Raw genomic sequence first — 23,111 nt, forward strand, 5'->3', positions numbered from 1 at the left:
CAGTAGTTGCGGCTCACTTGAGACGACAAGGATTCTGGGTGTTTCCCTATCTGGACGACTGGCTCCTCACCGCCACTACCGAGCGTCGCCTATTGCAAGCCAGAGACTATACAATCGGCCTTTGTTCCCACTTAGGGATATCCATAAACTTCGAAAAGTCTTGCTTATCGCCCTCACAGTGTATTTCCTTCATCGGAGCAGATCTAAATACACGATCGACACTACTGAAACTCCCCCCAGTAAGAGCTTCAACACTCAAACAGCTGGTCCTTCTTCTAGTCAGCAAGAAAGCCCCAGCCAAACTGGTGTTAAAAGTGTTGGGACTGATGGCAGCCGCACTTATTGCAGTCCCTTTGGGAAGGTTACACATGAGGATTCTTCAATGGCTGCTCTTTGCGCAGTGGTCGTTCCAACACCTACCCCTAGCGCACGAGATCAGGATAACAGAATCTTGGTGGTGGGTGCGCGATTAGAACCTCACTGTGGGCCGTCCGTTCGTTCTACCCAGACCAACAGCCACAATAACCACGAACGTTTCCCTGATAGGGTGGGGGGACCTTTTTCAGGGAAGAACAGTCCAAGGAGAATGGTCCAGCACGGAGTACACTCTACATATAAATGTTCTGGAGTTGAGGGCGGTATTCCTGGCGTTGCAACACTTCCAAGTCCTCTTACCTCTAGGAACAGTAGCAGTTCAGACAGACAATATGTCTGTAGTCTGGTACATAAACAAACAAGGGGGAACCAGGTCTTACCCGTTATGCAGAGAGGCCATGAGAATTTGGCAATGGGCAGAGTCCACGGGTCGCTTTCTGATAGCAACGCACATCACGGGGTCATCCAACGTAATTGGGACAGGTTGAGCAGAGCCATCCTGTTACCTCACGAGTGGTCCCTCAATTCACAGACAGCGGAAAAGATCTTCAGCAAATGGGGCCAGCCTTGCTGCGATCGGTTTGCTTCCCCATTGAATGCAAAATGCAGAAGCTACTTTGCCCTTCTACCCCCTCCGGGGGATGTCCCCAGGGACGCACTGATACACGATTGGCCCCCGGGTCTTCTATATGCATTCCCACCGACTCCACTGATTCCCAGATTTCTACAGAAAGCCAGGAACCTGGAAAGGACTATAATACTCATAGCCCCATTCTGGCCTCGTCAAATATGGTTTCCCTTTCTTCGAGCTCATCAAATAGAGGAACCATGGATTCTGGACCCAGTACCAGATCTGCTGACGCATTCGTCGGGAGTTCCTCACCCATCTCTATAGTCCCTCAAACTAGCAGCTTGGCTTCTCCGCTTCCCTGCCTAGCCAGGTCTCATCTACTCCCTCCGGCAGTTCAACACATCCTGGTTGCTTCTCATAAAGCTTCTACTACTAAGCTCTATACGAGTAAGTGGAAACGCTTTGTATATTGGGCATCTAGTCAAAACTTAGATCCCTTGGTAGCTCCTCTACATAAAATTTTAGAATTCTTATCCATCCTTTTTCACGAAGGAGCTTCTACTTCCACTCTCAGAGTACAGTTGGCAGCCATATCAAACTTCCATATTGGTGAGGGAGGTTCTCCCATTATGTCTCACAGACTTTGTAAAGCCTTTTTGAAAGGAACCTTCCATCTTAGACCGCCTGTCAGAAAACCTTTCTTTCCATGGAGCCTGAATTTGCTGCTGTCGCAACTCATGTTGCCACCTTTTGAACCTGCTTCGTCATGCCTCCTAAAGTTCTTATCGTGGAAGACGCTGTTTCTTGTCACCGTGACCTCAGCTCGTAGATTCTCAGAGCTGTAGGCATTATCGGTCAGACCACCTTACTTGATATTCCATCCAGACAGGGTCTGTTTGCGTACAAATCCATCTTTCCTTTCAAAAGTATGCTCAGTTACGAATATTAACCAGTCTATAGAACTCCCTACCTTTTTTCAAAAACCATACTAACAAACTGGAGTATATGTTGCACAAGTTGGATGTTCACAGGCAGTTAAGATTTTATTTAGATAGGACCAAAGCTTACAGGAAAACGGATCAGCTCATCGTCGCATTTGCAGACAATAAAAAGGGCATGGCAATTACTAAATGTACACTATCTAAATGGCCTGCTGACTGTATAACATTTGTATACTCTAAATCAAAGCAATCCTTACCAACCAAACCTAAGGCTCATTCTACCAGATCCGTTTCCACTTCTTTAGCTCATGCGGCTCGCTTGCCTTTGGACACTATTTGCGCAGCAGCCACGTGGTCTAAACCACATACTTTCATCACTCATTATAGAGTGGACAAGGTCTCCAAGGATAGGACATCATTTGGTTCCGCTGTGCTTAGGAACGTTCTTCCATGAGTCACTCGGGGTCACGGAGCTATGGACGCTACCCGTGTGTAAGAACAAACGGCGAGATTGAACATTCTTACATAAAGAAGTTATGTCCTTACCATAACGTTCCATGTAGAGTGTTCATCTCGCCTTTGTTCTTACATCCCCCTCCCCCCATGTGTTTGGAAGAACTGGTAGGATTAGAGTCTGATCGACGTGTCTTGACCCTTTGCGGGGTATATGGTCCCGTGTGTCATGGGATATATGCTTAGACCATTAGTTATTGCTGTGGTGAGAGAGTGTCTCTGAATGGCTGAAGAGAATGTATGCTTCTAACACTGCAGGTGTTGGATCCTTTGGTCTGGTTTGTTTGCAAACTAGATCTGAGTAATGGCAGGGAGGATTGTGGGATATGGGCTGGTCTCGAGCTTCTCTGAGATTTAGAGCTTTGCAATTCGGCCGACTCGGAGCTGAGGATCGGCTCTGAACCCATGTGTAAGAACAAAGACGAGATGAACACTCTACATGGAACGTTATGGTAAGGACATAACTTCTTTTTATGTTCCATGCGGACAGAGTTTCCCTCAGGACTAACCCATCATTTATGCCCAAGGTGATATCTAGTGTGGCTTTAAACCAATCCTTTCATTTGCCAACCTTTTCCCCTAAACCTCTGAATAAAGTAGAAAGGATCCTGCACTCCCTGGACGTGCACAGGCAGCTTAGGTTCTATCTGGACAGGACTAAACCTTTCAGAAAATCTGACCAGCTGCTAGTCAGCTTTGCTACAGGGGCAGAGGGCAAGGCCATTTCAAAGGAAATAATTTCTAAATGGATATCACACTACATCCATTTCTGTTACAAACACCATGGGAAACCTACCCCACAGTGGATCAGAACACATTCCACTAGGGCTACATCAATCTCTACAGCATTTCTCAAGGGAGTCCCTACCGGGGACATCCTGGAAGCTGCAACCTGGAGCTCTGTACACACCTTCACCAAGCATTACCACTTACCTATCTTTTCTAAATCCAGAGCTGGATTTGCCACAACAGTCTTACAGGGCCTGCTTGCCAGCCCTAATGTTGGACTACCTCCACCCATACTCAGCTTTGGGAATCAACCCAAATATGATGACTGCAACAGTGAAACACAAAGAACATAGTGCAGTTGTGTACACTTACTATAAATGTAGATGTTCGTATGTATTCACCGTTGCAGTCCTGGTTACCCTCCCTCCAGCCCCCTGACGTCTCTATACTTCTACCTATTCTTTTTTTTGTTGGGCCATATGATATAACATTGGTATTTACTTTCTACTCTACTGAGGGTGTTCCGCACATTGTAATTGCTTCCTATTGTGGGGGGCTCCTGACATCTGGGGCAAGAAAAACTGATGTAATATTATTGGCTGCATGTTTTATACCCCTGACGACCTGATGTCATGGAAGAAAGGACAGCATCCGATGCAGAAATCCCAAGACTCAGGTATTCAGGCTGACTGAGGGCTAACCCAAATGTGATGACTGCAACAGTGAATCACTCGAAAAATCTACATTTATGGTAAGTGTACACAATGGTACTTTATCATAGTAATACTTTACATTTAGATTACTGATTTTTATTGTCTTTTGCTGTCACTTGGCTGCCATTCTGCACTGATGTATTGCGTGATCTCATCTCACACCACTAGAAGAGTTGGCTGCCTTCAAAGCTCTAAACATCTTTACACCAGAGTCTGGGACAAAGGACTCTTATCAGGGACACATTTTCAATGTTAGTAGTACTGACTTTAAAAGGAGACAGAGTAAGTGGAGTTGAATTAGCGTTCAGTTTCACAGGTGAAAGAAGTCTGCAGTTTTTAGTGGTTCCCATTATTTGTTGGTCACAGTCCATCACGTTTGTGAAAGCATTCACCCATTGTAAGAGGGACAGACTAAAATTGTTAGCCAAAATCAGGGGCATTTAAGAGGTGTAGCTAACTTAAGTGCTTGCTTCAGTAATTTCTCCATCATGCACCTTTATGCTGCTTCCACTTGGTCTTCGGTGCACAGCTTCTTGTGTTAATGTCTTGGCTGTTATTCTTGGAGTAAGAGTTTATTTACAAAATACATTCCTTCAGGGTTCAGCCTTTGACTTATGTTTGCCTTTTGATCCTTTATACCTGGTTGTACTTTTTGGAATTATCCCATCCTAGGATCCACTGAGTTGAGCCTTTGACAGTGTTACTGACTCAATCTATAAGGTATCTTCTACCCCCTGTGGATGGATGTCTTTTCTTCCAGTCTTCATTACTGGAGTTCTTTGCAAGTTGGGCAAGTGGTTGTGCGTGTACTGCTTGTTAGTATTGTAGCTTTCATGCTCTTCTAATTGTTTCTTAACTTGCAGAATTGTGTTTGCATTTGGCTAGAGTTTAAACTAGTTGACTTGAAGGGCATGCACATTTGTGAATCTGTTATGCTGAATCACAGCATGTATTAGAGTCACTGTATTTATACATTCTCAAGCATGGGATCTTCCAATTTATTGAAGAATGGTGATTGATTGAGAAGAAGCCAAACAAGGACTCCCTCATAGGTGGTCCTGTCACAGACTGGCTGATACACAAAAGTCTTCTGATTTTGTAACATTAAAATGTGTTCCATCAATGAAAACTGATTAAGAGCCCAGTATTCATGCATTAGTCATAGTAAATTGGTTGGGGGAAATGAGTGCTTAATATTTATAGTTTGTTTGCTTTGTAATGAAAATGGATAGTGTTTAAATGCTTCAGACAGTAGTCTACTAATACAAGAAAAATGGTTAATCTTATTACGTTGGTAATTTGGTAGGGTTATATAACATGGATGTTTCTTGTGATTTTAAGTTAAATTCATGAAGTGTAGTTTTGATGAAAATAAGATGAAATGGCAACTTCCTGAAACTGACAATCCTCCTCCATTATAGTCATCTCTGGAATCGCCTCTTGGTGTGTGGGGCTCTGTTTCTTCAATGCATTTTTTTCCCACTAACTCAGAATTGATCATTTCTGGCTTGTCAAAGTGACCCCTCAATAAACCTGGTTTTGGCCAAGCAGTGCACCTACCAGTAATATAATCAGTGCAATGAAAACATGCTGTTCTGTTTAATCTTGACTGTAATATTCTTTTGTTTTTTGTAAATGAGCATTGTGGTCTTTGAAGACTTATTGACAGCAGAATGGATATTTGTGCAAGTGGACTTAGGAAGAAGTAATTTGCTGTATAAAGTGTTGTTATCAGAGAAGAGCTGCTTCTTTTTTTCTAGTCTTATGCAATATATTTTTTAACTCTCTCCTTTTTAGTGGCAGTGATGATGATGATGGGCCACGTTTGTCGACTAAATATGGAGATATTTATTCAGGAGCTCACTATAACGATGTCAGTGTTGTAGCCAACATGAATGGTATTCATGGTGAACTAAATGGAGGGAGTGAAAATATGACTTTGAAAGATGAGGTACTTTTCCCAGTACTTGATTATGGTTTTCTTTGCATGCTACTTTTCTTAAGATACTTTTTTTTTTTTTTTTTTTTTTTTTTTTTAATTATGTTGCTTGTAGTCCCCGCAGGTAAGCAGCACTAGTAGTAGCTCTTCAGAAGTGGATGATGATGAGGCTGATGGAGAGAGTAGTGGGGAGCCACCAGGCTCTCCAAAAGAATCGACTGCTCTTGGAAAGCATGTAGGAAGAAAGGATGAACTAAGAAAAAACAGTCCACCACCATCCTATCCTAGTCAGCAGGTAAATGTTTAAATGTAGCCCCAAGGCGAAAAAGGTTTTGTTGCTCCTCCCTCTACTATAGTTAACAAAAATGTATTTGAAGTTCTCTTATCAGTGATGTAGACTTCAACCTTTCTGATCATAATTTGCTTCTGTTATGGTTTTGAAAGAGAAGTGTTGCTCCTTTGTTATGCTTTCTGCTGAAACAAAGCTGTTTCTAATACAGATGGAAAAGTTTTGCAAAGCCAAATGCAAAACCAAACATTGAATGTTCTGTAGTCCTATCTCGCCTTCATTCTTACATATGGGTTCGGAACCGATCCTCAGCTCCGACTCAGCCTATTACAAAGCTCAAAGTCTCTTGGTTGGCTCGTGGCTAGGTAAGTGTCCCATAGTGCACTAGTACAGTCCCCAGATCTCGTTTGCTACGTCTACGAGTTCAGAAGTGTTTCTTGCTTGGCCGTGGCTAAGTTCAAAACTTTTTTCATTATTATTCACTTTACTGATATCTTTAGCTAGTTATCCCTAATATTAGAGTTAGTTATTTTATAGATCGTGTTTAGAAGTGTTTTTGCCATTTAATTAATTAGTTTTTTGAGAACTTGTTGGCCATTGGCCCTTGTTGTTCTCCGTGTGGTATCCTGTGTGCTAGGACCCTTGTTTTCTTGCTTTTTCATACATTTATATTGTGTGCAGTGTTTTTTTCTCTAGTTTTTGATATACTTTATATATCTCTGTTGGTTTGCGTTTGTATTAAGGCCTTGTTTTCTCGTTTTTATAGTGTAGAAGATTGCGTGCAATATTGTTTGTCTTGTACTTTGCCTGCTGCTTAACTTTCTGGTTCTTTCTCTGACTTAGCTTACCAGCTAGGTTTGTTTAAGTTAGAGGACCTTGTCCTCGGTTATCTTTCAGTTTTCTAACAGGGCTGGGCCCGTTTAAGTTAGAGGACCTAGTCCTCTTTAGTCTGTCATTTCTGTGTGTGTGTGCTTGTTAGGGCTAGGCCCGTTTAAGTTTGAAGACCTTGTTTTCCTTCTCCTTGTGTATACATTTCTGTTAAATATGTCTAAAGAGTCCAAAGATCACAAATCTTTGGGTTTTAAAAAATGCATAAAGTGCTCCCAGAAGATGTCAATTACAGATGGCCACAGTTGTTGTTTTTCTTTCAGCTTTTCCCGGTTAGGGGTCGCCACAGTGGAACTCCGGTCCGCTAATGATTGGCAGTCGATTTTTATGATGCCGAGGTGCCAGCCCGATGCCCAACCTTCAACAAAGACACGCCCATTCACGCATGTCTTTTGAACGCCACTCGACTGCGGGGAGGACATGCAGACTCCACACACAAGGCGCTCCAACTGAGAATCGAACGGGAGAACCTCTTGCTGTGAGGTGACAATGCTACCACTGCACCACCGCGGCTTACAGTGTTTATTGTCTCGGAGCCATTCACTTGCAGGAAATTTGTTCATTCTGCCATTCCTTTAGCTCCAGAGTTCTCCAGGAGCGGAAGAACAAGTTAATTCTGAAAGGTCTCCTCAAGCTTTCCTTCGAGGAAGACTTGGCAAGCTCTTCTTCCTCTTCAAAGTCCATTCATCCAGAAAAGAGAAGGTCAAGTCGGCCAAGAGGCATTCTCCGGCGCCGACTAGTGTATCGGAACCTCCTGAGAAACAATTGAAAATGGATAAAACTTCTACATCCTGGGCTCCACTGTCCTTGGAGCCTGTCAAGGTCATTGATGTTGACACTGCAGTGTCAGCCCCAATCCTTTCGGAGCAGACTACTGAAAAATTGCATCGGAGCCGGTCCAGAGATCTTTTACCAGTCTCCCCAACCTTAAGATCTCCAATTTTACAGAGTTCCAGATCATCTACCCTGTCATCCAGATCCTCCAAGAGCCTGTCAGAAGATGATGAGAGAGTAGTGCTTAGACTCTAGAAGTCGTCTGCTTTGTCCAAGTTGTTGTTAGCCCCGACCCAGTCTGTTCCAGAGCCACCCGAGTCCATTCTTCCTGTTGCCGTTCCTCCTTCGAGCCGAGTCGCGCCTTTGGAGCCAGAGATTTCGATGCCACTTGTTGTGGAACCCTCGGTTCCAGCTCTCCTTGTGGCGGTCTCTGATGTGAGTTCCTCTCTGACACCTTTGGCGCCGTCCATGGTGTCTTAAGAGCCAAAGCTCACTGGTCGTTCCCGACAGGGATACTTGGACCCAAACCTCTTCTGTGCCGAGTCTTCCTCTCGGTGCGTCAGCTAAGGAGAGCTAGGAGCCAGTCACTCTGGAGCGGAGGACTGCCTCCATTTCCTCGGAACTGGAGCTGTCTTCGGAGCCAGAGAAATCTGCTTTCGAGATGATGAGCGTGCTGTCTCGCTCATCAGCTCCATGCAAGGGCACTGATACTCTTCCCCCTCAAGCACCGCCCTCGGTCTCAGCACCTTCTCTCTCTCGACAGCAGAGACCCGCAGCATCAGGAGCCCCCGTTGGGTGGCCCCCAGTCTTCTGAGACCTACCCAGAATACCCTTCTGAGGAGCCCCCTCAGAAGAGGACATGCAAGAGGAAGCATGTAGACTCCCCGGATGAGTCCATCACTTCAGACACTGACCTTGAGGAGTCAGAAGCGTACCCCCAAGTTGTCCTCTGATGTCTCCTTTGTAGACATCTTAGAGATTCTAAAGCAGAGAGGCGGCTGGCCCATTGTCACCCCCTCTGATGAGGAGTCAGTGTATCTGAAGGCTTTCAGGTCTCAACCTTCAGCTTCTTGGGTGTCTCCACCTTTTGACGAGCTCTTGGACCTGGTTAGTCGAAAGGTGTGGGAGACTTCTGATGCTGTGGAGCCAGTCCCCAGAAGACCCAATACATTTCTCTCTGCCCCAAAAGAGAAAGAGTTTTTGTCCAAGGGCGTGCCTGTAGATGCCATGTTGGTGGCGGTGGCCACTAAGGAGGAACTAGCAGAGACTTCTTCATCTGTCCATCCGCCGAACAAGGAGTCTCGAATGATGGCTAGATACGGGAAGTGTATCATCTCTTCAGCGGCTTTTATCCTCAGATCGCTGAACTATCTCACACATTTTACTAGGCTTCAGAGAAATCTCCTCAAGGAGTTAGGAGATAGTCTTCAAGGTACATCTTCTGAAGGAGTTCCTGAGAAGGTGACTGCTCACTTGTCCACCTTAAATTCCATTGTGAACTCCTCCATGAGGCTGATCTATGCAGCCGATGGAGCGAGCAGGGCAGTGGATTCAGGAGTCTCCCTTAGGAGACACTCCTGGATGTGTGAATGTAATTTTGAGGAGCCTTTCAAGTCTACCTTTACCAACACCCCCTTTGACGGTTCCTCTCTGTTTGGACCTAAGGTAAAAGATACACTCACCAGGTGCGAACAAGAAGAGAAAACTCTCTCTCCTGTGGGAGTACGTTTTACCGTCCCTTCTAGACCATATCCCAAGGGTCAGAGAGGTAGGTGGTAAGATGTGGTTCAAGAAGTCCCAGAGATTTTTCCCAGCTGCACAGGGTGACTCCTCCTTCAGAGGCAGAGGAGGAGGAGCTAATGGTAGACGTTGCCCTAGAGGCAGAGGGGGTCGGCAAAACCAGGGTGGCCGCGATTCTTTTCAAGGCCTTCCCTATCTGCGCTCCTGATGTGGGGCCCGGCTGTGCTTCTCTGGAGCCAGTCTGGGGTCACCTATCTTTGTATCCAGAGGCCTGGCTAAGCATCACCCAAGACAAATGGGTACAAAGAATAATCACCAGAGGTTAGTCCTTACCCTTTTCTCTTCCACCCCACATTCCCAAGAGGATTCCGGATGTTCCACCCCATCACTGGGATCAAGCAACTGTAGAAGTGCAAAATTTGCTTTCAAAGAGAGTCATCCAAACTGTCCCCGCAGACTAGATAGGATTCGGAACTTACTCCAGATTCTTTAGTACCAAAATAAAAAGGGGACTTTTGAGGCCCATCGTGGACCTCAGCAGACTAAATGAATCCATAAAGAAGGCCAAGTTCCAGATGGTGGCACTGCAGTCTATGCTTCCTCTGTTAGGGGAAAGACAATTGGATGTGCTTCATAGACCTCCAAAATGCGTACTACCATATAAAACTGGACAGAGCATCTTGGAGTCATTTACGCTTCCGGCTGGGAGCCAGTCATTACCAAATTCGTGTTCTGCCCTTTGGTCTCACCACAGCCCCCAGGGTGTTCACCAAATGTATGGCAGTAGTGACAGCTCACCTGAGACGTCGAGGATTCCAAGTGTTTCCGTACCTGGACGACTGGCTCCTGACTGCCACCACCAGGCATCTACTCCTACAAACCAGAGATTCGACTATCCAGCTCTGTTCCCAGCTGGGGATTACAATAAATTGGGAAAAGTTTGCCTGATCGTCCACTTAATGTGTGACTTTTATAGGTGCAGAAATACACAGTCGCCGTGCAAGCTCATCTACCTGCAGACAGAATTCAAAACCTCAGACAACAAATTCTCAGTCTACTTCCTCTACAGAAAGTCAAGGCAAACCGTGCTGAAACTCTTAGGGACCATGGCATCCATCATAACTCTAGTCCCTCTAGCCAGATTGCATAAGCGAATTCTCCAGTGGCTTCTATCTTCCCAGTGGTCCTTTCAACAACTGCCTCTATCTCACCATATCCTCATAACAGAGTCTTGCAAAAAGGACCTTCGTTGGTGGATTCAACCTGACCAGCTGACAACAGCCACTCCATTCCTTCCTCACCAACCCATTGCTACTGTGACCATGGATGCCTCCTAGATAGGGTGGGGGGGGCATTATCTAGACAGGACTGTCCAAGGCACATGGCACGATCATGAGGCTCACCTGCATATCAGTGTCCTAGAGATGAGAGCATTGCTTGTAGCATTGCAAGCACTTCACAACTTTCTTCCTCTAGGGACAATAGCAATCCAGTCGGACAATATGTCAGTGGTATGGTATCTAAACAGGCAAGGAGGAACCAGATCATACCCCCTTTGTTGAGAGGCTCTTTGTGTTTGGAAGTGGGCAATGTCTTCCCAACGCTTTCTAGTAGTAACGCATATCCCGGGGACAACCAGTGATGGCCAAGCTCAGCAGGGCAATCTTGATGCCTGACGTGTGGTCTCTGAATCAGGAAATAGCAGAACAGATCTTCTGCAAATGGGGACAGCCTTGCTGCGATCTCTTTGCCAGTCCAATCCGTGCCAAATGCAGCAGCTATTTCTCCCTCATCCCCCCTCCAGGGGAGTCACCGAGAGACACACTTGTTCACGATTGGCCCCTGGGACTCTTTTATGCATTCCCTCCCTTTCCGCTCATATCCAAAGTGATACAGAAAGCAAAGTTATTGGGAAGCAAAATGATTCTCATCACTCCTTACTGGCCTTGCCAGATTTGGTTCCCCTTTCTCGGGCCTCATCTACTAGACGATCCGTGGACTCTGGACCTAGTGCCAGACTTCTTGATACATGTTAGGCTCCCTTCACCTCAGCCTCCACACTCTCAACTTGACAGCGTAGCTGCTCCACTTCCATCCCTAGTCAGTCTTCATGATCTTTCACCTGCTGTGACCCACATCCTAAAGTTTTCGCATAAACCTTCCTCTAGGAAGTTATACACTAGCAAATGGAGAAGGTTTTCTATCTGGGCTAAAGAAAGAAAGAAATGTAGATCCCTTACACAGCATCCATCCCTATGGTTTTAGAATTTTTGTCTGAACTTTTCCATCAGGGATCAGCTGCTGCCACAATTAGGGTCCAATTGGCAGCGATATCTAACTTTCATTTGGGACAACATGAATCTAATCTGATGTCAAACAGATTTTGTAAAACCTTCCTTAAAGGCGCTACTTTGCCGAGACTTCCCTTTCAGGAACCTGTATCTCCTTGGGATCTAAACTTCGTTCTGTCCAAACTAACTTCCTCACCTTTTGAACCCACACGTTCGTGTCTATTGAAGTTTCTGTCTTGGAAGACTTTGTTTCTAGTAGCCAATCATATCAGCTAGAAAAGTATCAGAGTTGCAAGCACTGTCAATTAAGCGTCATTACTTGATTTTCCACAAAGACAGAGTTTCCCTTCCTACACATCCTTCCTTCATCCCTAAAGTTTACTCTCAGACTAATTTGAACCAAACCATAGAATTACCTGTATTTTTCCCTAATCATTCCAACACTGCAGAATACAAATTTCATCAACTTGATGTTCACAGGCAGTTACGGTTCTGCCTTCACAGGACTAAGGAACTCAAAGTCAGATCAATTGTTCGTTTCCTTTTCAGAGTCTAGAATAGATCTGCCAGTCTCTAAAGTGACTCTGTCTAATTGAATTTCGAGCTGTATTTTCTTCATTTACTCCTCCAATGGAAAGACTCTACCGTTCAAGATTAAGGCTCATTCTACAAGATCCCAGTCTACATCTGCTGCCTTCCAAGCCAGAGTTCCAATTAACAGTATCTGTGCAGCAGCAACTTGGGCTACCCCTCATACCTTTATTACGCATTACAAATTGGGTCTGACCTCAAGGGTTAGAGCCTCTTTTGGTTCCACGGTAATCAGGAGTATATCCCTGTGAGCCACTCAAGAATAAGTTGCTAAGGACACTGTCCCATATGTAAGAATGAAGGCGAGATAGGACTACAGAACATAAAGAAGTTATGTACTCACCATAATGTTCCATGGTTGTAGTTCATGTCGCCCTTCATTCTTACGAACCCACCCACCTACCCCCATCCTGGAAGCATCTGGAGACAGGATAGTGTTACCTTGGTAGGGTGGAGACCTTTCATTATTGTTCTTTCTGGATACCTTTATTTCTATCTTTCTATAGTTTAGCAGCAAACAAGATCTGAGGGTTGTACTAGTGCACTATGGGATACCTACCTAGCCACGAGCCAACTAAGAGATTTTGAGCTTTGTAATAGGCCGAGTCGGAGCCGAGGATTGGCTCCAAACCCATATGTAAGAATGAAGGGCAAGATGGACTACAAACATGGAACGTTATGGTGAGTACATAACTTCTTTTTGATGAGGACCAGTGAGCTGACTAGCAAGTCTGTTTTTAGTTGATTGATAAACCTTACACAATTTTAGGATGTGTATGCAGAGAGGTTGAGTCAGAGAACCTTCAGAAGTTAAAAGTTTGTTTTATACACCACTTATGCCTTTTAGTGGAATATATAATTTATTTTGGAGACCTTTACTACCACTGTATAGACAGTTTTTTTGTATGGGGTGTAGAGAAAATTCATACAGCTGTAGTTGAGCAGGTTCATTATATGGGTGGATGAATGCAACTGATTCATGACTTTGAATGCCAAATGCAATAAGTAAAGTGGTAGTTAAGAGTTTGGTTGCACTTTAGAGGAAGTGCAAGGAAACTGGAGAGGGAGATTACTAAAGTACAGCTGTTATGTGCCTACTACTGTCTTTGCAGTAATTTTTTACGCGTGGGTATAGCCTTGCCCTAGTGGGCAATGAGTTGGTACAAACTTCTGGCAGCAGTCTTTACGCCCTTACCTGCAACTTGCCATTAGCTAGGCCAAGAATTTCCATCACTAATTGAGAGAACAGAAGCATGCATGTCCATGCTACTGAGAGAGGGGTCTAACTTTAAGCTGTGGCCATGTAGCTGTCCCATGCTGAGCGATGTTTGTTTTTAATTTTGAAGAATGTTTTTGACTCTTCCAGCATTACTCTGACAGTCAATATTTGTGAATCACGAAAGGCACCACACTAAAGAATGGAAGTAGTTATTAAATTCACTTTAATGAACTCCAAATAAATGCAAGGTTAAGTGCTTCCGCCCAGAAATCTCCCAGGCTTCCTCAGAACAACTACAGTCATTACACGTTCAACTTATATATCCCAAACCACCAATCAAAAAAAAGCTCTGTAAATTAAAATTCTCTTTGCCATTAATTAAAACAATTCATGCAGTCAAAGTATGCAGTTCCAAAACAAAAACATTTATGAATAACTGCCTGTGTAAAAATACATCAAGTAAAATGAATATGCATATGAAAAAGATATATGTTTGCAGTTAATTTGATTGATTGGTGATTTGGGGAAATACAAGTTGAACTGTAGTTCTGAGGAAGCCTGGGAGATTCCTGTGCGAAAGCGCTTAACCTTGCTTTTATTTGGTGTTCATTAAAGTGAATTTAATGACTTTTTCCATCCTTTACTGTGGTGCCTTTCGTGATTTTGGACTGTTGTCTCTTGGTTTTCTGAGTCAATATTTGTGAGGTATTTTAAATCAGCTGTTTAGCATTTGGCTGTAAAATGTCTTTTCCAGATTAGCATGAATGAATAATGTGAGGACAGCAGTCTGCAAGGAATTCCTTGTAGTATAAGCTGTGATGCATACTAATTAAACCAGGTTTGATTAACTGGCCTGGGTATTGGAAGAGCTGGCCAGGAAGGTATGAATGTGAGTAGCCAGTGTTGACTCGCTCATGTTTAGAGTAGAGACATTAGGCTGTAGGTTTCTCCTGCTTAGTTGCCATATGTTAGAATGATGGTTGATGGTCACAGACATACAAGCTTGTAATTTTATCTTGCTTAGGAGTATGTAAGCACTTAAACAAGGATAGATGGATGGAACTATAGTGGCATGTTGTTACACCCTTGTTTGATTCTGATATGAGATTTAGCAGTTTTTCAGATCGCAGTAGCTTGATCCCATCAGGGCAGTTACAACCAGCACAGTGGAGCATCTCATAATAATTTTTTTCTTCGGGGTTTAAGACCCATCTATACCAACACTCCTGAAACTTGTAGGTGCCCATACCATTGTCGCACAACACTTTGCACAACACTTTGCTGCACACATCAGTTTCATGCAAGCCAGTTGTTTTGTTCTAATGTGAGTGAGAAAGTGATTTTTGAGCTGCTGTGTTTTGGGTAAACACAGGGTTACCCTGTGGCGTTATAGAAATCCACTGTGAGCAGTTTGTTAGCTGTCCAGCAGAGGACTAAGCTAAAAAAAAAAAAAAAAAAGTCTGTCCAACCATAATGGCCTGTGAATCTCTGCTTTCAACTCTTGCCGTTCTTTGCAGACTTAAGTTTAACACGATTTCAGTGTAGCAAATCTTTTCTAGAATGGGAGGGCTCCTTCCCCCAAGTGTGAAAAGGTAAGTGAACAAAGAAGGGGCTTAAGTTGGAGAACTGTGAGGGTTGGATATTTAAGGCTGGAGACGGGAGGAAAAGCTTGGTGTAGTAGTCTTTTCTGTGGAACAGTACTTCTCAGTGCCATGTTTTATGGTAACTTCCTAAGCAGAATGGATCTGAATTTGTGGCTGCTGTTCCTAGTGCTATGTTAGTCCATGGAGGTACTCGTGGTTACCTTCAAAATGAATGAGATGTGGTATTCTCTGATTAAGGATGTTAATTTTTGTGTTGTATATTGTCAAGTTTTGTTGCTGTAATTACTCCAGAAATCCTTTCATAAGCTTGTGTCAGGTTTGTTTTCACAGTGTGCTGTAGCTTTGTAAACTGCTATTACAGTTCAGTTTGGATATTGATAGAGAAGTGTCCTTGATATGCTTCAGCAACTCAGATTAAGAAAATTTGAAAGATTATGGTAAAAAAGATCAAGAATGATTCTTCAGTTGAAGAATAAATAAGACACCATAGACGTGTGCAACATTGCTAAGATGTGAAATTCAGATGATCTGAATGCTCTGACAGCCTGATTGAAACCCACCTGTGTTTCTTCTGGTGTGATCATCAGACCTTCAAAATTCTAGCAGATTGAAGTTAAACCGTAAATCTCTGTGCTCTTTTATATGCGACTCAAAACCTAAAAGAAGTGTAACTTATTGCTTTTTAATGTAAGCAGACAGATTCAAGAAAAGAGCTTCATGTGGATTCCATGTGGTTTTGTGGGGTGAAGTGAGAAGGGGATGGCATTTTGTCTCTCCAAATTTAATGTCAATTTATTGTTTCCATTTTATGCTTCAATGAAGGGTAGCATACATTTCTAACAAGGAAATCAATTTACAAATTAACCAGATATTTCCCTGCTGCCTCTGTTTTTGCATAGCTATAAGATGTTCATCGTGTTTCACTGTTACAGTCATTACACTTGGGTTGTCCTGCTGGCAGGCTACCCGCAATCGGCCTGAATTCCAAAGTCTTGGTCTGGCGTCGGCGTGCCAGGGGTATAAAAGATGCAGCCGACGCCATTTTCCTCAGTCTTTCTTGCCCCAGATGTCAGGTGCCCCCAAAATGGTAGTCTAAAAAACATTGCTAATAAAAGCATGCACCAAAAAAACAATACCTTCATCTACAAGCAAATACACCACATAGGTTGTATACGACAGAGAAGTACAGATAAGCCCCAGCAAAGAAAGGGGGATGGTGGATGGGTAACCTGGACTGCAACAGTGAATACACTCGAACATCTACATTTATGGTAGGTACACAACTGTACTAAGTTCATCGTGTTTCACTGTTGCAGTCATTACACTTGGGTTGAATCCCAAAGCTATGGTTGGGCGGCTGGGTCTAAATAGAATTAGGAGTAGCTATAAGGCCCTGCAAGACTGCAGTGGCAAAGCCTGCTCTGGACTTAGAGGCAAGTGGTAGTTCTTAGTAAAAGTGTGCACTGAAGTCCAAGTTGCAGCCTCCAAAATTATCCTTGGTTGGTACTCCTCTGAGGAAGGCTGCTGAGGTGGCTGCTGCCCTAGTAGAATGCGGTCTAATGCCCTTAGGCACTGATTTACCATGCTGTGAATAGCGGAAACGAATGCAGTGTCCTATCCATTTTTAAAATAGTCTGCTTTGAGATGGCCTTTCCTTGTGATCCTGCAGCATATGCTACTAAACGTTGCTCAGTCTTTCTGAAAGCTTTAGTTTTATCCAAGTAAAAGCGTAACTGTCTGTGTGTGTCCAAAGAATGCAGAAGTCTCTCCCCTTTATTCTGCGGTTTTGGGTAAAAAGTAGCAGGATAACCCAAGTGTAATGACTGCAATAGTGAATACACTCGAACATCTACATTTATGGTAGGTACACAACTGTACTTTCATAGCTGTTTACTAGGCTGTTGAGCACAAGGGCCTTTTTAACCTTAGCCATGCATCCCAAATATTTGACAAGTTCTGGTACCCTTGATAAGTGTAAGCAGGCGATTGGGAGATGAAACATTTACAAGTACAGGCATGGGATATCAACCATTTACAGGCTGCCTGATGCCCATTATAGACAGGTGTTATATCGGGGATGAATTTTGTGTTCCCCATCCAGTTCAACAAGTTGCACTTGAATTTTGTTAGGGAGGAACTCTGCTTAAGATGAATGAGGAAGTCTGTTCAGGGAAGGGGGTAGTCTCTGGGATACATACCTCTCGCTCCTGCACATCCTATTTATATTACAAGCAAGTCTTTAGAATGGGTAGTTCTGGTGCTGTTTTGTGGATTTGCAGGAAATACATCAGAGTTCGGTTTTACATTGCCTTGTATGCCAGGCATGGATCTCCTCTCAGCAGCTTATAGGAGACAATACAGGAATAAAGCTTTGAGGCATTCTGCATAGGATATGCTACTTATGCCCTGTATTCTTTTAGTGAAGAACCTCTGTGGGCATTGTAATTGTTGGATATGCTTGGTTAGATAAATACCAACGGGGGCATTGCACTCGATAGGTCTGATGAATGTTGAATACAGTGGAACAGTGACTTCTTGGACCTAGATGCCATACCTTTGTTTATAAGTTGCACATAGTAGAATGATTTCCTCACTAAGTTCATAGGTTGGTACTAGGCTATCAGCCCTAGGGCCTATACAAGCCTTGTTGTTGTTGTGTCTTTTGGCTTTTCCCGGTTAGGGGTCGCCACAGTGGAACTCCGGTCCGCTAATGATTGGCAGTAGATTTTTACGTGCCGAGTTGCCGGCCCTGACGCACAACCTTCAACGAAGGTACGCCCATTCATATATGTCTCCACACAGAAGACGGTCTAGCTGAGAATCGAACAGGGCAATGTCTTACTGTGAGGTGACAACACTACCTATACAAATCTCGCCATAACAATTCCCTGGCTATTTCTTCCCACAATATCTACTTCCCTGTATAAAGGTGATGGTGAAAGGCTAAATTACTGTCTGTGCTCCCCGAGTCCCTGACTACTGGATCAATTCATAGGGGTGTGTTCCCAGTATGATAGTTACAATGGGTGGATGACTTCCCAAAGGATACTATTATGCATTTCTTGGCATTAGTTGTAGTTTGTGGCTCTGACATCAGTTATTTGTCTGTTTCAGCGCTTCCTGGTGAGCATTTTTGTTGGTGCGGGATCTACTGACAGCTCCTAATTTGCAATCATCTGCAGATTTAGTCAACCAGAGGCCATTGACATTGGCCTTGACTTCAGAGAAGTAAATGCCAGGAAGGAGTGGCCCCAAAACTGATCCCTGAGAGACTCTGCTTGTGATTAGCCTCTTTGTAGAGGTGGACACCCCAATTCTAACTTCTTTGGTCCTGTCTGTGAACCAGCTTGCTATCCACTGGGTGGCGTAAAGGTTTGCACTTAATCTCTTGAGTTTGTCAACAATACCTGAATGGGGTATTGTGATAAATGCTGTGGCCAGGTCAAGGTAGGCTACGTTTCAGGTGCCCCGTATTATTTCTGAAAGATACTGGTTCAAGCCTTTCTTTCTTCAGTTTGAACTGTGTGGACTTGGAATTATCCTACCCAAAGATCCACTGAAGAGTGCCTTCAACAGTCTTACTGTAACAGTTGTTTGTTGTATGACTTAAGACACATAGTTTGAGTAATGTATTGAGCAAAGCAAAATTGAGTGCATTTTGCTGTTACAGCTTTGAACAGTTTTTTTAAATTTATTGTTTTTAGAGTGTATTTTTTAATAAACATCGAACAAATGTTGTGCATAATACAGTTAATGTTACCTAGTAACTGTCCTGTTCATTTCTTTTAACTGTATTATACCATTAAACAACTGTAATAGTTTCCAAGAAGTGGCATTTAACACCTACTCTCAGACCAGTTCTAGGAGTTAGTTTTTCAGTAATTTGTGTTTAACAAAAAAATAAAAAAAGTCATTTTAATTTAAATCCCCCACTGCAGAAAGATTCCTCCTCCCTTAGCATTTCCTTTAAAATTATTGTGTAGCCGTTTCCTATTCCTATGACTATGTCTTGTCTTTGTTTGTCATACTAATCCCTGTGATTTCTGTACAGCTCTTTTCCATTGTTTCTAGTTACCCCGTTCTGAGTTAAAGCTCCTTGTCTGCTTATGAACTGTAACTAAATCTTCCTTTTGTTCCTGACCTCAGTAACCTCTTTTTTTTGTGAGGTGCTTATTCATCTTTGCTATTCATTTTCTTTATCATTTCACTTGCATCCACTATGTAAGCACCTTGTCAGTTTTCTATTTTCTTGTTATTCTTAACTACCAGCTAATTTTATGCTTTATAATCCTTCATGTGTTTTTTGTGTAATCCCTCACCAACAGACGATGTTAAGTTAAAAGTAACTGAATTCCCAAACTGTTTTCACATCTTTTGCAGCTCAACTTTAAACCTACTAATGCTGAACAAGACCAAACCATTTGACCACACAACCACCTGTTGCATTTTGTGTACTCCTCCAGCATCTTTTGTCTGCTTGGTGGAACATCTTGTTTAATTTGTATGGAGTACACTTGGGAGGAGGGGGTGCAACTTTTCAAATCACCTGCCAATGTTATATTGCTTGTTTAACTTCCTCTCTCTTTAAGTTCTCTCCTGGATTTTGATAACTAGAACCTTTAATTGTCATGCATTGGATTGATAGTATGTATGCATTGTGTTAAATATATATGTATTTTACTTACCTTGAATGAAGTTTTAACCATTGCATAACTGTGCAACTTCCATGAAGATCACAAGTAGTTTTAGACTTAAAAGAAGTGTCAGGGCAACAGTAAAGCATATGGGGTTTACTCAGCAGCTGTGACTTGATCATGTTTCATGCCAAGAAAGCTACAGATGTAGATTGTGTTTGGATTCTATAAATAGACGTGCTGTCTTCAGTTCTTATTACTGAGAGATCACTAGTCACTTGGCTGTGGTTTGGATGATGTTCATCATGTTTCACTGTTGCAGTCCTAACAAATGGGTTATCCAGCTCCCGGTAGCTCTCAGTTGGCCAGAATACCAAAGGTAAGTAAAAATTACGTCGGTTGCTGTCAGTTGTGAAGGATGTCAGGGCAGCCGACGTCACTTCCTCAGTCTTCCTTGCCGCGGAGCACGAAGCAGAAGCTTTTCATGCACAAGTGCCGGTCGGCAGTTTACCTTTGTTGGTTTCCAACTACAAAGAGTTGAAGTCTACTACAGCTAAGTACCCCCATTTGGGATCCTCTTTTCTTGCCTTAACGAATGTCAGAAAAAGTTAATAATTGCCTTACCTGTGGAAAGCAGATTCCCCATAGAGATTTTCATTCATATTGCATTATCTGTTTAAGCCTTGATCACGACGTTCCCAGTTGTAATCTTTGTGCCTCCTTTAATCCGCATACTGTCCGTCATTGGGCTAAGATTTTGGCTATGCATTTCAGAGTTTGGCCTAAGTTTGTTGGTATGGCGTCCACTGGTTTTCAGGCTTCGGATATTCTGAAAAAGCGTAAGGACAAAGACCGAGACAGGCCTCAGAAATCTAAGTCCTCGGATGAGGTTAAGTTGGTCATCAGTCAGGCGGGAGCCAGTGAGACGCTTTTGCAGTCCCTGCAGTCCGGAGATCTACAACCGCAGGCCTTGATTGAGTCCGAGTCCCTTAGGCCTCCGGCCTCCAGTTTGTCTTCCGACCTGTTGCTGGTCGCCTCTTCTGCTGAAGCCAGTACTGCTAAGCTGACTCTGGGGTCCGAGGCCTCAGCTTTACGCTCCGACAGCAAACTTCTTTCTTCCACTCCTGCTGCTCCTTCGGCGGTTGCCAGGCCTCCCGAGTCCTTCAGGCGTGCAGGTAAGCCTTCCATTCGTAAGCCTGTGAAAAGGCAGGCTGCAGTTCCTTCTAGTTTCCCTCAATCCCAAATGGTTAAAATGGCTAATGATTTGTTAACTCTTATTAGGGGTTCTCAGCCTCATCCTCTTAAAAGGAGTAGGGATGTTTCTCCTGAGGTTTTGTATTGTTCAGGATATTTTCTTCCAGCATTTCTGCTGATGTAAAGGAATTTTCTTAGGTTTTTTCTCCCTTTGAGGATTCAGATGCAGAAGAGTCCATTCCTTCGGCCTCTCCTCCTGAGGATTTCTCTTTTGGTGACACTTTCAGTACCCTTAGGGAACATTTAAATGGGAAAGCTAGGATTATCCCCAATCTAAGAAACGGATTAGGGAGTTTTTGGATCTACCTCGGCATAAGCCTCTGGCTATTCTCCCTGTGTTGGAAGTTGTTGATGTTTTTCTGGAAAATTCCTTGTCTCCTAACTCAGTCCCCCCTGCTCCCAGGAAACTTGACAGATACTACAGAGTCCCTAATTCTCCTCTATTTCTTTTCAGGAAGCCATTGGCAGATCCAGAGGTTATTTCTCAGGGCCCTAAAGGAGTTGAGGCTAAGATTGCAAGTGTACCTCTTTTGGCAGAGAGTAAAGACATGCATGATTTGTTGAATTCAGCCACTCTGGTCAGTAAAACATTCCTTGCATTGTGGTTTTGACATCCTTGAGGCCTCCATTAGGGCTATGGCTACTGGATCTGTTATTAGAAGGCACGCTTGGCTCAGAGAACAGCCTCTTCCAGAACCTGTCAAGGCTAAGTTTTTGGATGTACCTTTGCATAACGACAATCTTTTTGACAGCAAAGCTGAGGAGATGCTTAAGAAGATGGAGGATAAGGCCAAGTCCATGCAAACTGTTTAAGATTTTCTGCAAGTTCAACCCCCTCGCTTTAGCAGGAATTACTCTTCCAAAAGTTGGACCTTTCCTGATACCAGCAGACAGAACCGTTCCAGGACTAGGGGTTACAAATCTTCTATCAGGCAAAGTTGCAGGCAGTATCGTCATTTCAGAGTGGGCAAGCAACATTATCAGTTCTCTGCGCTGCCCTTTGGCTTATCTGCTGCTCCCAGAGATTTCACGAAGTGCCTGGCCCCAGTCATTGCTTTTTGCAGGCAGAAGAATATTCAGATTTACCCATACTTGGAAGAATGTCTGATTCAAGCAAGTTCTCAGGAGCAGCTACTAAAGGATCTGGAATTCGTAATGACTCCTCTCTCTTCCCTGGGTTACACTCTCAACGAGAAAAAATCAAAAATGGTACTATCCAAGGAGATAACATTCCTGAGAGCGAGTCTGAACACAGCCGCTCAGATGATATATCTCACCCAGGAGAAGCAGACAACTCTTTCAGTTTACTTCAAGGACTTGGCAAGCTTGTCCCAGCTTCCTGCAAGGAAATACCTGCAAGCTCTGGGATTCATGGCATCTTGTATTCTCATGATTCCATATGCAAGACTGCATATGAGGAAATTGCAGTGGTACCTCAAGAACATTTGGTGTCAACACACACAGGACCTGGATATGATGATCCCTCTACTTCCATCTCTGCAGACGGAGTTTCTGTGATGAGCAACAGCCTGTCTACAGAACAAGGGCATGTCCTTTTGGACACCTCCTGCCACTCAAGTTCTGACTACAGACGCATCAGACTATGCCTGGGGAGCACACCTGGATGGCAGATGCGTACAGGGATGGTGGAAAGCCCAGCAGATGCACCTGCACATAAATCTAAAGGAGTTGATTGCAGTTCAACAGGCCTTACTAGCCTTTCAAGCACCTTCTTTCTCCAGGGGCCTTACTTGTCAGAACAGACAACACCACATTCATGTGGTACATCAACAAGCAGGGAGGGACTCGCTCTTACCCCCCTGTGCAGACAAAGCATGAATCTTTGGTCCATGGCAGCATCCCTGGACCTGCATCTCCTAGGTCATTTCCTACCAGGAAAGCTCAATGTTTTGGCAGACCAGTTGAGCAGGTGAACCCTGGATCCTCATGATTGGCAGCTAAACAGAGCAGTTTTTTACAGCATCATTCAATGTTGAGGCATGCCTCAGGTGGATCTTTTCTCCTCCCGGGACAATCATCATCTAC

The 23,111-nt window shown here is 43.7% G+C and overlaps 1 protein-coding gene across 2 annotated transcripts in view; it reads left to right on the forward strand.

Annotated features, from left to right (window-relative positions):
• The window catches only part of FAM193A (family with sequence similarity 193 member A), a 2,395,037-nt gene that overhangs the window by 1,252,407 nt on the left and 1,119,519 nt on the right, over nt 1–23,111 (forward strand). For both annotated transcript variants that reach the window (XM_044062897.1, XM_044062898.1), the window contains 2 exons: nt 5,640–5,793; nt 5,897–6,076. In XM_044062897.1, coding sequence (XP_043918832.1) covers nt 5,640–5,793; nt 5,897–6,076 — 334 coding nt within the window. The remainder of the gene's footprint in view (nt 1–5,639; nt 5,794–5,896; nt 6,077–23,111) is intronic.

Source organism: Protopterus annectens, chromosome 2.part1, assembly GCF_019279795.1.
Source record: "Protopterus annectens isolate FY-2018-M chromosome 2.part1, PAN1.0, whole genome shotgun sequence".
Taxonomy (NCBI): Eukaryota; Metazoa; Chordata; order Ceratodontiformes; family Protopteridae; genus Protopterus; species Protopterus annectens.